Source organism: Oncorhynchus mykiss, chromosome 6 (assembly GCF_057628025.1).
Source record: "Oncorhynchus mykiss isolate SJ-2025 chromosome 6, ASM5762802v1, whole genome shotgun sequence".
Taxonomy (NCBI): domain Eukaryota; kingdom Metazoa; phylum Chordata; class Actinopteri; order Salmoniformes; family Salmonidae; genus Oncorhynchus; species Oncorhynchus mykiss.
Genome location: NC_143027.1, coordinates 81,376,856 through 81,394,032, shown reverse-complemented (window position 1 = coordinate 81,394,032; position 17,177 = coordinate 81,376,856). Strand labels below are relative to the sequence as shown.

At 45.1% G+C, this 17,177-nt stretch overlaps 1 protein-coding gene across 4 annotated transcripts in view; it reads left to right on the top strand.

The window, feature by feature from the left end:
• The window catches only part of LOC110506145 (aggrecan core protein), a 30,287-nt gene extending 18,082 nt beyond the window's left edge, over positions 1-12,205 (top strand). Inside the window, exons 12-20 of one of the 4 annotated variants that reach the window (XM_090239041.1) lie at positions 1,325-1,423; positions 1,584-3,647; positions 3,900-4,013; positions 5,376-5,489; positions 8,475-8,633; positions 8,749-8,831; positions 9,978-10,122; positions 10,398-10,580; positions 10,949-12,205. In XM_090239041.1, coding sequence (XP_090095167.1) covers positions 1,325-1,423; positions 1,584-3,647; positions 3,900-4,013; positions 5,376-5,489; positions 8,475-8,633; positions 8,749-8,831; positions 9,978-10,122; positions 10,398-10,580; positions 10,949-11,025 — 3,038 coding nt within the window. In that variant the 3' untranslated portion in view covers positions 11,026-12,205. Of the gene's footprint in view, positions 1-1,324; positions 1,424-1,583; positions 3,648-3,899; positions 4,014-5,375; positions 5,490-8,474; positions 8,634-8,748; positions 8,832-9,977; positions 10,123-10,397; positions 10,581-10,945 lie in introns of all 4 variants that reach the window. The other 3 variants (XM_090239040.1, XM_090239043.1, XM_090239042.1) reach the window with 3 other exon arrangements.
• Positions 12,206-17,177: the final 4,972 nt, after the last annotated feature.

The window sequence follows — 17,177 nt, the reverse complement described above, 5'->3', positions numbered from 1 at the left end:
GCAAAGGGGACAGGACGACTGCACCGTATTGAGGGGAGGATGGATGGGGCCATGTATCGCGAGATCTTGGCCAACAAGGAGCATTGAAGATGGGTCGTGGCTGGGTCTTCCAGCATGACAACAACCCGAAACACACAGCCAGGGCAACTAAGGAGTGGCTCCGTAAGAAGCATTTCAAGGTCCTGGAGTGGCCTAGCCAGTCTCCAGACCTGAACCCAATAGAAAATCTTTGGAGGGAGCTGAAAGTCCGTATTGCCCAGCGACAGCCCCGAAACCTGAAGGATCTGGAGAAGGTCTGTATGGAGGAGTGGGCCAAAATCCCTGCTGCAGTTTGTGCAAACCTGGTCAAGAACTACAGGAAACGTATGATCTCTGTAATTGCAAACAAAGGTTTCTGTACCAAATATTAAGTTATGCTTTTCTGATATATCAAATACTTATGTCATGCAATAAAATGCAAATTAATTACTTAAAAATCATACAAGTTTTTCTGGATTTTTTATTCCGTCTTTCACAGTTGAAGTGTACCTATGATAAAGAATTACAGACCTCTACATGCTTTGTAAGTAGGAAAACCTGCAAAATCGGCAGTGTATCAAATACTTGGTCTCCCCACTGTAAGTCATGTTGTTTCCACTTTATTTCAACATCAAAAAAATATTCAGGCTAAAACGCAATCAAAACTGTACGTTGGTCTTGGATAGACACAGGAATGTAATAGAATAATGTGTCATCTCTCAATCACCCACCCACCCACTCACTCACTCAATCACCCACCCACCCACCCACCTACTCACCCAGTCACCCACTCACCCACCTACTCACCCACCCACCCACCCACTCACCCACTCTCTCACTCACTCACTCACTCACCCACCAACCCACTCACCCACTCTCTCACTCACTCCTTCACTCATTATATCACTCACTCACCCTCTCACTCAGTTTTCACTCGCTCACATTATCCTTCACTCTCACTCACTTGTTCGCTTGCATGGTCACTCACTCACTCACTCACTCACTCACTCACTCACTCACTCACTCACTCACTCACTCACTCACTCACCCACCCACCCACTCTCTCACTCACTCACTCACCCACTCACCCACTCTCTCACTCACTCCTTCACTCATTCTATCACTCACTCACCCTCTCACTCCGTCTTCACTCGCTCGCATTATCATTCACTCTCACTCAGTTGTTCGCTTGCATGGTCACTCACTCACCTTCTCTCACTCACTCACTCACCCACCCACCCACTCACTCAGTCACTCACTCAGTCACTCACTCACTCACTCACTAAGATATTTTTGTTTCCTGTAGTGGACATCTTGTTTGTCGCCAATGAAACTGGATTGAACATCACAGAGATAGAAGAGGCTTTGGTTAACCTCACATCCATCACTGATTTGCTGAGGCCTGGTAAGAGCCATAGTCACTTCACTTGCCTTTAATAAGCATTTTATGGAATTCTACACTATAAATATACACTGTATATACATTACTGAAATATGTAAATCACTTTTCTTTCTTTCTCTCTCGCTCTCTGTGTCTCTCTCTGACTCTCACTCTCTCTCCACAGTCCTGCCTTCCATCACTCCTCCCATCTCTGTGGAGTCCTCAGGCTCTGGTTCCGGGGCCTCTGGGGCGAGTGGATCCTCCGGAGATCTCTCTGGTGATCACTCCGGTGAACTGCCTCATTCCGGGGATCTGTCCGGGTCAGGTGATCTTTCAGGCAGCGGAAGCGCAGAGATTCCCAGCGGATCATCTGGTCTGAGTAGTGGAGATGCGTTCGGCTCGGGGCTGAGTGGAGACGGATCGGGAATAACGGTCACTTCAGGGAGGGGCAGTGTTTTATCCGGTTTGGGCTCTGCGGGTCCTCAGGAGGCTGGAGAGGGAATAACGGTCACCTTCTCTTCAGGGAGTGGCAGCGTTTTATCCGGTTTCGGCTCTGGGGGTCCTCAGGAGGCTGGAGAGGGAATAACGGTCACCTTCTCTTCAGGGAGTGGCAGCGTTTTATCCGGTTTGGGCTCTGGGGGTCCTCAGGAGGCTGGAGAGGGAATCACTGGGATCCTCACCTTCCCCACGGAAATGGGATTGGGAATGTTCAGTGGCAGTGGGTTCCTGTCGGGATCGGGAAGTGGCTCCGGTGTCAGTTCTGAGGAGAGCGGCTCTTCGTCTGACAGCTCCAGCAGCTCTGGGGAAAGTGGGGAGTTGTCTGGAATGTCGTCCGGCTCCAGCTCTAGTTCCAGTGAGGAGTATTCCGGATTTCCCTCAGGATTCTTTCCCTCAGGAGGCTCTGGTAGTCATTCGGGAGAGGAGTCAGGAAGCGGAGACACTCAGGTCCTGCTGATCGATGGTAAACTGGTGGAGGTTTCCACCTCTCACACACACAAAGAGAAGGAGCTGGGTGGAGGGGGCCTGGAATTCAGCGGCTCCGGATCTGGCAGCAGTGGCTCAGGGTTCTTCCCGAGTGTGACCTTGTTGGGGTCAGGGTTTCCCGACCTCACAGGGTCAGCCTCAGGGGAACAGGAGGCCTCGGGGTCTCTCCACTTCGGCTCCGGAAGTGGTGATATCAGCGGTTCGGCCTCGGGCAGCAGCGGCTCAGGGTTCTTCCCGGGTGTGACCTTCTTGGGGTCAGGGTTTACTGACCTTACGGGGTCAGCCTCAGGGGAACAGGAGGCCTCGGGGTCTCTCCACTACGGCTCCAAAAGTGGTGATAACAGCGGTTCGGACTCGGGCAGCAGTGGCTCAGGGTCCTTCCCGGGTGTGACCTTCTTGGGGTCAGGGTTTACCGACCTCACGGGGTCAGCCTCAGGAGAACAGGAGGCCTCGGGGTCTCTCCACTACAGCTCCGGAAGTGGTGATATCAGCGGTTCGGCCTCGGGCAGCAGCGGCTCAGGGTTCTTCCCGGGTGTGACCTTCTTGGGGTCAGGGTTTACTGACCTTACGGGGTCAGCCTCAGGGGAACAGGAGGCCTCGGGGTCTCTCCACTACGGCTCCAGAAGTGGTGATAACAGCGGTTCGGACTCGGGCAGCAGTGGCTCAGGGTCCTTCCCGGGTGTGACCTTCTTGGGGTCAGGGTTTACTGACCTCACAGGGTCAGCCTCAGGGGAACAGGAGGCCTCGGGGTCTCTCTACTACGGATACGGAGCGGGAAGAGGTGGATACGCATCAGGGTTCGGAACGTCGGGCTTCCCATCCGGGGACATGTCTGGAATCTCCAGATCCTCCACCACCGATGAGGGGGACAGCGCTGTCACCTTCCTGACTAATGACTTCATGACAGAGGTTTCCAAGGCGACCACGGTTTCCATGGAGCTGGGGGCTGGGCCAGTGCAGTTCAGCGGGCAGGGAAGTGGGTCCCGCACATGGAGCGGTGCTGACCACCCAACCAGCGGTGTCTCATCTGGGGCACACTCTGGAGATCTGCTCCCTGTGGTGCTGTCCTCTCCGCCCAGCAACAGGGAGCTTATGGAGGGCACAGAAGGGCCAGAGGAGGCCATGGCTGGCAGGGCTGAGCTGGGGGAGACCACCAGCGAGTTTTACGTGACCTTTGCCCCCGACCTTGCTCCTGCCGGATTGGCTGCCCCAGCCATCTCCCTGCAGACCCCTGCCGTCATGGAGGAGCCATCCTCAGAGGAGGGTGAGTCAGTACACTTTCAGTCGACTCCATGTTCATTGCTATGGACAGTTAAAATAATATTTGTTTGGCTGTTACGTTGTAGAGCCAACAGACTTATTTAAATGATTTAAAGTGGCATGGTGTTTTTATTGAACAGGCCAATCAGAAAGGTCACCCTATTCCCTATATAGTGCACTAAATAGGGAGTATGGTGCCATTTTGGTGCTAAGGTACACACTGTATTATATTCATCCTAATTGTATTCATGCTTAGGTATCCCTAACCCATGTGACCCTAACCCGTGTGGTGCTGGGTCATGCTCAGTGGAGGATGGTGTTGGGTTGTGCAAGTGTCCGCCCGGGAAAGTGGGAGAAGGGTGCCAGTATGGTGAGTCCTGATGCAGGGGTATCATTATCTCTCATAAGACGTCGTCGTTCCTTCGTTCCTAGCAAGGTCTTCGTTCCTAACTCTCTGCACATCTCTCTTTCTGATCCATTCTGACGCCCTCAGAAGTGTTGTAAATGTTTTACTGGAAAGTAACACACTTTAGTAAAGAAAGTTTCTAACAATGCTTTTCTCATCTCTCTACTGTATGCCTGGACATCGGTCCCTCTGGTTTGATTAGGGTTGCGAAATTCCAGGAATGGTTTTCCTGAAATCCTGTTTGGAGGAATCCCAGAATCAGAAGGGAATAAGCAGGAAAACCAGAATCCTCCGACCAGGATTTCTGGGAAACCAGGGAATTTATTGAAAGTTCCTGGAATTTTGCAACCCTCTGTCCCGATGCTACTATCTGATACTGTACATATTCAGACATTTAGCAATATTCTGTAGGCTGTATTTGTTATATTTTTAGATGTGATTCACTAACACTAACAATGCATTTTGTTCCCACTTTTTCCTGTCTTGATGCACTGTATATTTTGTGTTGTAGTGTGATGTTTTCTCCTGTTTTGCCTGCACCTGGTTTTGGGTCTCTCATTCGTGTTTGTCAGACAGTCGCAGGGTCTTTGGCGTGTATGTGTGTATCGTGTCCTTGCCTCGAGGTCTCAGGATCTCTCCACCATACTTCTTGATCATGATTCACTCCATCCTGTGTTGTTTTTGTTCTGCTGTTGCCTAGGCTACAGTAAGCCTACCCAACTGGCAAAACCGGTTGAAAGGACGTCATAATGATGCCATTTCAGACAGATTTGTCTGCTGGTTCTATTCTCTTTCCTACTGCATGCCTGCTAACCCCTGGTACACCTACCAACATCCTGGTGCATACTGGGTACATGCTGGGTACATACTTGGAACTTCTGCCTATATGAATCTGAACACAAAGCTGCCCAAAGAATTAGAATTACTCTCATCTAGTCATTCTATTTCTATGAGTCTGCCACCCAACAAGTAGCTGATCCAGACTTAACCTTACTTCAGATCTTAATACATTTATATGATCAAGTATCTTTCTTCTAAAGTGTATGAATCAGAAGTTCAACATTTATGAAAAAAAGTAGTCAAATATTGTGGTCTAAAGAAAGGTTAACATGTACAGGAGTGAACATCATTGAGATGATTATTCATCTTCCTTTCAATGATGATCTGACACAGTAAGGCTGGAGTCTGAATCACCATGTTGCAGCATCTCAGACTGTTCCGATTCCATGACTTCCAAGATGTTGTTACCCAGCACCCCCCTGCCAAAGCAACTGCCCCTTTACCCCCTGAGGCACCAGTCTCACCCCGCCCCCCCCTTTTTTGCAGAGGTTGATGTGTGCCATTCCAACCCTTGTGCCAATGGAGCCACCTGTGTGGAAAATGCAGACTCTTACAAATGCTTATGCCTGCCCAGCTACGGAGGGGACCGCTGCGAGATTGGTACGAGGTCGGCTTCAGCTAATGTTTACTAACCAACAACAACCTCTCAAAAACAACAGGAGTGATAAGGATGCAAAGGAAACTGTTATCGCTGGCAGCTTGCATCATAGCAGGGCTGCGTTCAGGAGGACAAATGGCCGAAAACGTTTTTAAATGGAAAACCCCAATTAGGGTTATCATCAGCCAAGTTTGGGTATACTTCCCATATTTCAAAAACGTTTTCTCCTGTTTTGTGCATGCTGAACGTGACCCAGGTGTGGCAGTGAATTCTTCTGTCTGCTCCAGAATAAGTTGATTGTAGGCACAGATCTAGGATCAGCTTTCCTTTTGCCAAAACCTTACCATTAGGGGTAAAAACGCAAAACTGACATTAGATCCTTGTGAGCAAACATTTTAGCGGCCCCCTTCTTGACAGAGGAGATCATTAAAAAAAAATCTACAATTCATTTCCTGCAAGTCTACACATTTTGCTATGGGGTGTATAGAAAATGTTGTAGTTTTAAAGCAAGTTTGCTGAAATTCTGTGCCTTTTGCCATGGGGCGGAGAGACTAATTAGCAGTTTTACAGCAACTTTCCTGCAATTGTACACATTTTGCCATAGGGTAGAGAGAAATCTTTGCAGTTTTTAATATGATATTTCAGTGAGAGTGACTAACAAAATCAATGGGGGAGCCTCGGTCTGTAATTCAACTATGATTACTACAAGTTTAGATAGCTGGCTGGATTAATTGACCAATAAAATGGTTTGTCTGACACGGGCTAATTGAGTAACTGTCAGTGAATGACACTGTTGCTGCACAGCCACATGCAGAAATGGCACCTTGTGTATTATTTTATTTTTTATTTTTTTACCCCTTTATTTCTCCCCAATTTCGTGGTATCCAATTGGTAGTTACAGTCTTGTCTCATCGCTGCAACTCACGTACGGACTCGGGAGAGGCGAAGGTCGAGAGCCATGCGTCCTCGGAAACACAACCCAACCAAGCCGCACTGCTTCTTGACACAATGCACATCCAACCCGGAAGCCAGCCGCACCAATGTGTCGGAGGAAACACCATACACCTGGCGACCCGGTCAGCGTGCACTGCGCCCAGCCCACCACAGGAGTCGCTAGTGCGCCTGCCAGCCAAGCCCTCCCTAGCCTCGATGACACTGGGCCAATTGTGCAATGCCCCATGGGCCTCCCGGTCACGACAGAGCCTGGGGTCGAACCCAGAATCTCTGGTGGCACAGCCTTAGACCACTGCGCCACCCGGGAAGCGCACCTTGTGTATTCTAAGTGTCAACAGTAAGTTAAGACCCTGACTGATCCGCGGGTGTAAAGGGGTATAGGGGCATCCGTAGTCTAGGGGCAATGTCATCATACTTCTCCCTGTCCTTTACTCAGGACTGTGCTTATATATGGTGTGTGGATTTTCTCAGCCAGGTCTACACACAAAACAAGAAGTTCTGTATAATGCCAAATAAGGGTTATTTGGCTTGCAACCATAGTGGATCCCTTTTTGGTGCTATATATAACCTTTTTTTGAAGGTTCTATAAAAAACCATGCTCATAAGGTTCTAAATGGAACCTTTATGGTGCTATAAAAAAACTTTTCCCAAGGTTCTATAAAGGATCTATATAGCACCAATAAAGGGTTCCGCTATGGTTAAACCGCCTTTTTGGGGCCACATAGAACCCCATTTTTATGGTTCTTTATAGGACCTTGATGGAGAATAGTTCTCTAAAGAACCTTTGTTAGTCTAAAAGGTTCTTTGTAGATCCTTTTGAAGAACCATACATGTTGTTTTATTATATTGTTGAAATTCCTTCTGCGTTATTATTGTTTTAGCTGACACGTTGAGGTAGGTGTGCTAGCTCTGGGAGTCACTAAGGAGAGAATTGACAACCACTGATTTAGTAAGTAGTCAAATGTTCTCAATTGACACACGGTCATTGTCTTTTACAAGACACTGTCACTGGCCATAGTCATATTTAACATGTAATAGCATAACACAACAGATTAGATCAACTGGAATGACACTCACTCACGTTTGTACAAAAAGCTATGCGCAAACCACGCCCCAAAATATTCTAATGAATACATTTTAATTTTCACAAAACTGCAAAGAACCATTGAAGGGCTCAAATGGTTCTTTGAGTCATTATGGTTCCACATAGAACCATCATCCTTCCCAAAGAACCCTTGAGGAACCTTATTTTCTTAGTGTGTAGTTATGTTGCTGCTCCTAGCAAGCAGGTGTACAGAAGTAGCTGAAGTAGCCATTTTGTGAAATTGTTTTAGTCATGTAGGTGTGGTGAAGGAATGAATGAAGCCTTGAACGTTACAGTGAAGGGGAAAAAGGTATTCACCATGTTCTGTAAACAAGTATACAGAGTACATTTCCCTACAGCAACTCTCATTAACTGTTGGGAGAGACTCACTACAGAAACTCTCATTAACTGTTGGGAGAGACTCACTACAGAAACTCTCATTAACTGTTGGGAGATACTCACTAGGCTGACTTGTTAAATGATTTGTTGTATATTTAAAGTATCACAACCAATTATTATTTAGTTAAAGACTACCCAAGAGACCCCGTGTGCTAATTTTCCAGGTGTTTTTTGTTTGTGCTTTAATTTTTAAAACACAAATGCATTATAGAAAGAACCATTTTCTGCACGTCACCAAACCCCGTAGTTGTGGGTTAAATGGATGCTTGATGGATGTTTCACCCATTCCAAAAAATGTCATATCCCTCAAATAGTGTTGCCAATCTTCTCAAGCAGTGAATCAAGTTGATAGTTAATAGGTCCTGGTAAATGCAGTATTTTCACCAATGCGCAGTAATATTTATCACACCATAGGTTGGACTGAAGGAAATCAATGATTATAGTTGGACTAATAATGGAGCATAGAAAAATGGCCTGGAAAAATAAACCGGGCTTCTCCGGGGTCTGGTAGCCTCTGTCTCATTATCACCCCCTGCTGTTGACGACACAGACGAGCAGGATTGTGAGGAGGGGTGGACTAAGTTTCAGGGCAACTGTTACCTGCACTTCCCCGAGAGAGAGACCTGGCTGGATGCCGAGCAGCGCTGCCGAGACCTCAGCGCTCACCTGGTCAGCATCATCACCCCAGAGGAACAGCACTTTGTCAACTGTGAGTAAAGGCCTGTGTGTGTGTGTGTGTGTGTGTGAGTGAGTGAGTGAGTGAGTGAGTGAGTGAGTGAGTGAGTGAGTGAGTGAGTAACCCTTCACTCTTTCCCCCCCTCCAGCCAACGGCCAGGACTACCAGTGGATTGGGCTCAATGACAAGACAGTGGAGAATGACTTCCGCTGGATAGACGGCACACCACTGGTGAGTCAGGCAGACAGACACAGTACAGAGAAAGTGGGTTAGCACAGAACTTAGTCCCCACTCAGAGTGCTCTCCCCCAGTGGTTCCCAACATTTCCTTTCCCGGGACCACCAGATCACCGACTGTTGCCTACCACATTCAAACACTGTTCATACTGTACCTGTAGATTCATACACTGTTCATACTGTACCTGTACATTCATACACTGTTCATACTGTACCTGTAGATTCATACACTGTTCATACTGTACCTGTAGATTCATACACTGTTCATACTGTACCTGTACATTCATACACTGTTCATACTGTACCTGTAGATTCATACACTGTTCATACTGTACCTGTACATTCATACACTGTTCATACTGTACCTGTAGATTCATACACTGTTCATACTGTACCTGTAGATTCATACACTGTTCATACTGTACCTGTAGATTCATACACTGTTCATACTGTACCTGTACATTCATACACTGTTCATACTGTACCTGTAGATTCATACACTGTTCATACTGTACCTGTACATTCATACACTGTTCATACTGTACCTGTAGATTCATACACTGTTCATACTGTACCTGTACATTCATACACTGTTCATACTGTAGTCTACTGCATTCAAACACTGTTCATACTGTACCTGTACATTAATACTCTGTTCATACTGTACCTGTACATTCAAACACTGTTCATACTGTACCTGTACATTAATACACTCTTCATACTGTAGTCTACTGCATTCATACACTGTTCATACTGTACCTGTACATTCAAACACTGTTCATACTGTACCTGTACATTAATACACTCTTCATACTGTAGTCTACAGCATTCAAACACTGTTCATACTGTACCTGTACATTAATACTCTGTTCATACTGTACCTGTACATTAATACTCTGTTCATACTGTACCTGTACATTAATACTCTGTTCATACTGTACCTGTACATTAATACACTGTTCATAATGTACCTGTAGATTCATACACTGTTCATACTGTATCTGTAGATTCTGATCTGCATGCTATAGACTACTTACTTACTCTCCTGATTTCTGGGTTTTCTACATTGAAAACAAGAAACCAACAGAAACATAAATTATCTTTGTAACTTCCTACCAATGTTGCTCTCCACTCCCCTCAGCAATTTGAGAACTGGCGGCCGAACCAGCCGGATAACTACTTTAACTCTGGAGAAGACTGTGTGGTGATGATCTGGCACGAGAACGGCCAATGGAACGACGTTCCCTGCAACTACCACCTGCCCTTCACCTGCAAGACTGGCCCAGGTACGTATGGGTCAGGGGTTAGGGTTCAAGAATTGTGTTCTAGAGTCTGGATGGGCACTGGTAAATGTTTTCTTAAAAACTAATTTTACTGTACCTTCGCCATCATTATGTGTGGTTATCTTATACCTGTGTTGGTGTTACAACTCATTCATGTTTTATAAACTCGTTAGGCAGGTACCCTTCAAAATAAATTGCTACCAATAAATATCATCAGTTGTAATTTGATGGATTGATTGATTTGTCGATTGATTGATTTACTGATCATTGTTCCCCAGTCTACTGTGGGGCACCGCCAGAGGTGGAGAATGCCACGATGTTCGGCAGCAGGCGGGAGCAGTATACTGTGGGGTCCATCATCCGCTACCAGTGTAACCCAGGCCTCCTACAGCGCCACCTGCCTGTGGTGCGCTGCATGGCAGACGGACAGTGGGAGAAGCCACAGGTGGAATGCCTGGGCGGTGAGTAGTGCACACTCTTTTACTCTTTCAACACTCTATAAACACACCTGTAGGTTAGTCCCACATTGACACACTTCCAATTCTCGTTAAGAACTCTGCTATTGAAATGATCGTTAGAAAGGTGGTAATCGAGGTTCCTTGTAGGTTGATGAAAATGGCACTGTATTTTTCAGTGAAGCTTTGCATTATTGTAATTTTGTCTGATGCTATGAAATTACTTTTGAATCATTGAAGGTAATGTATGAATCATTGAAGGTAATGTATGAATCATTGAAGGTAATGTATGAATCATTGAAGGTAATGTATGAATCATTGGAGGTAATGTATGAATCTATGAAGGTAATGTTTGTTTCTCTTGCCAACAGCAGTGCCCTCCCCCAGTAACAGAATACAGCGCAGATCAATCAGAAGGCGAGGAGAATCAACCAGCAGCAAACGTCACTAAGCAGGGAAGATTAAGGGAGATCTGTTGAAGATAATTATTTTATAAGAACAGTTACAGAACACAGAAGCCATTTTCTAACTTACTAAAGAGGTTTGAATGTTTGAAGTACCCACCTTGTACATAAGACCAAATCAACTTAGAGCAGTGACATTGTCTTTTCAGTTTGTCACTCTCTGACTATTTCAAAAACAGTATAAATTAAGCCATTATGTAATTGTATGTTTTTGTCATTCTTGTCCCAAAATAATGACATGTTCATTATATATAAGAGTTGTTTATTGTTTGGAGTTTTATTGTTATTATTAATATAATTTTTGGTTTTGGTGGATTGTGATGCCGTTGATAAGATGTGAGTTGTTGCTAAAATGCTTTGTCCATGTCGCCAACTAGACTGGATTATGAAGACACGGTGTAGGGTGAAGTTTCCGCTAGACACTGATCTTGGGTCAGTTTTACTTTTCCTCCACTAATGGTTAAGATTAGGGTTGGTGGAGAGGAAGCTGATCTTAACTCTGTACCTAGGGGAAACTTCACCCCGGAGCATGTACTCATAGACGGTGCATCAATCAGACTCTCTAGTCTGTTCTAGATCTTTGCCAAACCAGACAGTGTGTGTTAGACTGTACCACCCAGAGGTAAACACCCAATCTGGCCAGCCGGTATTTAGTGGGGGTTTGGCACGTTGCTATGAGCCAAGCAGAGGCTTGGTGAAATTCACCCATGAGGAGATACTAGACAGTCAGAAGTATGTTTGTATTCTGGAGGTGCCTACGTAATATACACTCACTATGGGAGATGCATATAGGTCTAATAATCCACGAAGGACTGTGAATTTGATAGAAAAAGTCTATTGAGTTACTTTTGAGCGCTGTTAGCCTAGCAATGTTAGCATAGCAATGTTAGCCTAGCAATGTTAGCATAGCAATGTTAGCCTAGCAATGTTAGCCTAGCAATGTCCGGTTGTTGCAATGATAAGCAAGATGAGGTAAAGGGGATGAGATCTTGTGCATGTATCCACCAAACAAGCATTCATGAGTCACCAAATTCTCACCTATCTTTAAAATACTAGATGCTAAAGGGGAAAACAATATTTATAATTGTCAGATGTCTTCATACATCAAAAGTGGTGTTGTGTCAAACCGAGAAATCTTTTACGCTTCAATGAATAAAAATGTCTGACGAGTTTTGATTTTGGGGTGAACGATCGCTTTCACCTTTTACTGCAGTGGGCTAAATCAGGGTCACATAAATCTACTTTGAAACAAAAGTATACACCTCACACACATGGTTATGGGCTTAAAAGAAATAAGACACCTGTACCATGTCACATATAGAGTTGAAATGTATTAAATGTTGAGTTTGAATCCCAATATTACACTTTATATACATCACAGAAAACTGAAATATAACAAAACCGTCTGACATAGAAAAAATGTGTTCAAAAAAATGCTTATTAATTATGAAAAATATGAATAACATTCCACCCATGAGGCCACTAGGTCATTTGACTGCAGGAAATGGCTATGGGAGGGGATAATAAGGGAGATATTATTTATTTAATCTCTAAGTCATAAAGAGAAAGCTAGCGAAGCCGACACAGCAGGCTACTGTGTCCGTCTGTATTTCAAACCTACATCAGTTGTTTAGAGCAGAAGGGAGACAGAGTGCCTGATGTGAATAATACACAGCAATGCTAGAATCTCTGCCTGCCACACTGGAGAGGCAATCTACTGAGGCTGCCCTAAAATAAGAGTGAAAGAGGACTCAACTTCTCAAATAAAAGAGAGAGGACTCAACTTCTCTCTCAGGTTCAGTAGTGACACGATAGAGTAAAAAAACAACAGGGTTGGGGTCAATTCCATTTAAATTTCAGTCAGTTAATTCATTGAATTCATTGAAGTTCACTGTATTTATTTCCTGAGGGGATTGGAATTGAATCGGAATCGACCCCATGGTTTGTCAACAATGTTGTTGGCCTAAACAGGACCAAACGGATGAATGTCATTGGTCGGTTTGACACTTTCGTCGTCTCACACAAGGCTGTGCAGTGCATAGCAACTCCATGGGACCAGTTTTATTAACAACTGCAATAGCTATCAGATCAAATGTTTCTCTTCATTGTCTGTTTTGTTTCACAGAAAAACCTCAGCGGACACATTTATTTAAACTCCAGATCCATCGCCATTTTAATCGCTTGTAGTCCTTCAGTTTTGTATTGTATGCATAACCTGCTGTTATATCTGATGAAGATATAGATGCTTCATTCCTTGTTTATGTTTACAGGAGGCTGTGCCTCCTCCTTCAACACACCGTCATATGTCTTGCTGGCCAAAAGCTTCACCTGCAATCATAAACCATATACCAATCAAAGACATGACGGAGAGGTTCCACAAAGAACAGGCTTAAAGCAATTCTATACCTGGAACTTCCGATGACAGAAGTGTCATTTAAAGTTACACACACCATTATGTTTTACTGTACCCCTACAGGGCTGAAAGTATTAAGAGCTTTTAGAAGATAATAACACAATGCCAGGTCTAGTGTATAGAATCAAAAGGACATAAATGCCTCCTGGCATTGCTGAGGGATGATTGTCTCCAAAGCAGCTGAAGCAACTTGACAAAGGGGCGTAGAGCAGTGTTTAGCAACCTTTTACTACCAGTGATTGGCTAACTATGACCCCCTTGACAACTAACCGCCTGAGGGACCTGTCAGCAACATCCCTGGGAAAGGTGCCGGTCCACGGACCAGAGGTTGAGAAACACTGGTGTAGAGCACTCCTGCAACTCCCCCGACCCTGCCATCTGTTTAGGGTTGTGTACTGTAGGCACAAAACAGGAGCAAAATGTTCTGAAATGGAGCACGGGATCAGTTACCTGAACACTTCTCCTGTTTTCTTCTGTTTCCCACTAGGCACTAACTGGTTGAATCAACATTGATTCCATGTCATTTTAACAGCAAAGATCTATGTGATGACATTGAATCAATGTGGAAAACTGATTGGATTTGCAAAAAGTGATCAATGTAAAGGATTTCAGGTATAATTGTCTTTTTTTCACCTAACTTTTATCCTAAATCCAATGAGAAGGTTAGCATGTTTGTTGATTTTACTTTGAGTTCACGTTAGTTGACAGTCAAAACTAGATGTTGAACTGACGTCTTTGTCCAGTGGGTTGCGTGAGAGCGACTGACCCTGTGCATGAACAGGCCCAATAAACCACACACTGAGAACATCATGAGTAGAGGTGTAGAGGTTCTAGTCTTATGGAGCTCGACAGAATGTACCCAAATGTGCCTGAAATGAACTGTTTGTCTTCCAATGTCTGTATTCAACATTTGTTCCAAAACATGCCAAATAAAGATACTTTACTTGTTACTTTCTCTTGATTTCATTCACTTTCTGTGTGCGGAGGATGTTCAACAGTGAAAAACGAATGTTCAAATAGATAGTTTATTGGTATGGTCTTTTAGGTCAGAGTGTTTAACAGGATTGACACACAACAAAGATCAATCTGGGAGTGTCTCCCAAACATTCAAGGTAGAGGCAACAAAAGCCTTCTTTCACCTCCCATCAGTCTCAGTCGACTCACTGTTTCTGAGGCAGCTGGTTCAGTATAAACAGGTATGACTTAGAGTCATGAGGAATAATCAAATTATGGTACATTTCTATTTGCCAACAGGGTGGGTTGTCGTCAGTTTAGCCCTGTGAGTGTGACTGAATAGAGGCCTGTTTGTGGTCCCCTCTCTGCCTTGCCTACTCCCTCCTTCTCTCTTTCCCTCCCTCCCTCCCCCAGACTGACTGTCTCTCTGTCTGGCCACACCGGTTCACCTCCCTCGCCCAGAACTCCTGGCTGTGTGCGCTTTCTCTCTCCCATCTCTCTCTCTTTCTGTTTGTCTCTCTCACCCACTCACAGTCACTCTGTCTTCCATACTTTCTCTCCAACACACTCTCTCTCTTCTCGTCCTCTCTGTCACTATCTTACAATCTCTCTCTTGCCTGTTGCACCCTCTGTTGGTTGTTCCATGAAGCTGATCGTTGGAAATATTGCTTTGCTTTGACAGCATAGGCAACACCAACCTTACACACTTATGTGAGAATGCTATTAATTGACTACAGCTCAGCGTTCAACATCATAGTGCCCTCAAAGCTCATCACTAAGCTAAGGACCCTGGGACTAAACACCTCCCTCTGCAACTGGATCCTGGACTTCCTGACGGGCCGTCCCCAGGTGGTAAGGGTAGGTAACAACACATCTGCCACACTGATCCTCAACATTGGGCCCCTCCGGCGTGCATGCTCAGTCCCCTCCTGTACTCCCTGTTCACTCACGACTGCACGGCCAGGCACGACTCCAACACCATCATTAAGTGTTCTTATGACACAACAGTGATCACCGACAACAATGAGACAGATTATAGGGAGGAGGTCAGCGACCTGACCTTGTGGTGCAAAGACAACAACTTCTCCCTCAATGTGATCAAGACAAAGGAGATGATTGTGGACTACAGGAAAAGGAGGACCGAGCATTGAAAAAGGTTGAAAATGTCAGTGAAGACACTTACCAGTTGGTCAGCGCATGCTCGGAGTACACGTCCTGGTTATCCGTCTGGCCCAGCGGCCTTGTGAATGTTGACCTGTTTAAAGTCGTCCGGTCGTCCGGAACAGCTGATGCTCTCATGCATGTTTCAGTATTCCTTGCCTCGAAGCGAGCATAGAAGTTATTTAGCTTGTCTGGTAAGCTTGTGTCACTGGGCAGCTCTCGTCTGTGCTTCCCTTTGTAGCCTGTAATAGTTTGCAAGCCCATTCACATCCGACGAGTGTCGGAGCCGGTGTAGTACGATTCAATCTTAGTCCTGTATTGACGCTTTGCCTGTTTGATGGTTCGCCGGAGGGCATAGCGAGATTTTTTTAAGCTTCCGGGTTAGAGTCCCGCTCCTTGAAAGCGGAAGCTCTACCCTTTAGCTCAGTGCGAATGTTGCCTGTAATCCAAGCCTTCTGGTTGGGGTATGTACGTACAGTCACTGTGGGGACGATGTCCTCGATGCACTTATTGATAAAGCCAGTGACTGATGTGGTGTACTCCTCAATGCCATCGGAAGAATCCCGGAACATATTCCAGTCTGTGCTAGCAAAACAGTCCTGTAGTTTAGAATCTGCTTCATCTGATCACTGTTGCTTCCTACTTTCCTTTTTGCTTGTAAGCAGGAATCGGGAGGATAGAGTTATGGTCAGATTTGCCAAATGGAGGGTAAGGGAGAGCTTTGTATGCGTCTCTGTGTGTGGAGTAAAGGTGGTCTGGAATTTTTTTTCCCCTCTGGTTGCACATTTAACATGCTGATAGAAATGAGGTAAAACTGATTTAAGTTTCCCTGCATTAAAGTCCCCGGCCACTAGGAGCAACGCCTCTGGGTGAGCATTTTCTTGTTTGCTTATGGCGGAATACAGCTCATTGAGTCCAGTTTCAGGGCCAGTCTCGGTCTGTGGTGGTATGTAGACAGCTACAAAAGAAAATACAGATTGAAACTCTCTAGGTAGATAGTGTGGTCTATAGTTTATCATGAGATACTCTACCTCAGGTGAGTAAAACCTTGAGGAAGACAAGGGCAGATTAGCCATTCGTCGCCTGATCCTCACAAGGCAACCTGATCTCTTTCCGCATAACCTATGTTTCCTTTTCCAGCTAATCACAGGGATCTGGGCCTGGTCGGGTGTCTGTAGTATATCCCTCGCGTCCGACTCATTGAAGAAGAACTCCTCATCCAATTTGAGGTAAGTAATCCAAGTTCTGATGTCCAGAAGCTCTTTTCGGTCATAAGAGACGGTAGCAGCAACATTATGTACAAAACAAGTTACAAACAACGCAAAAAAAAATAAAAAAATAGCATGGTTGGATAAGATGGCAGCCCTCTCCGGCGCCGGAGAAAATATTTCAATTTTAAAGTATTTCTTCTACTTTATTCTATGAGTTTATTGGTGGTTAATAAATAAACTGAAAAGGTGCCATCAGCTACTGTGCTGGAGTGTGTGAACAGGCATAAAGCCAATGTTGGTAATTCACTTCCATCTGCAGTGATGGAATGTTTGCTCAGGACTATAGTTCATTGGCTTTTCCCTCTTGCGTACCTAAATGGAATGATGTGATCCCTCACTA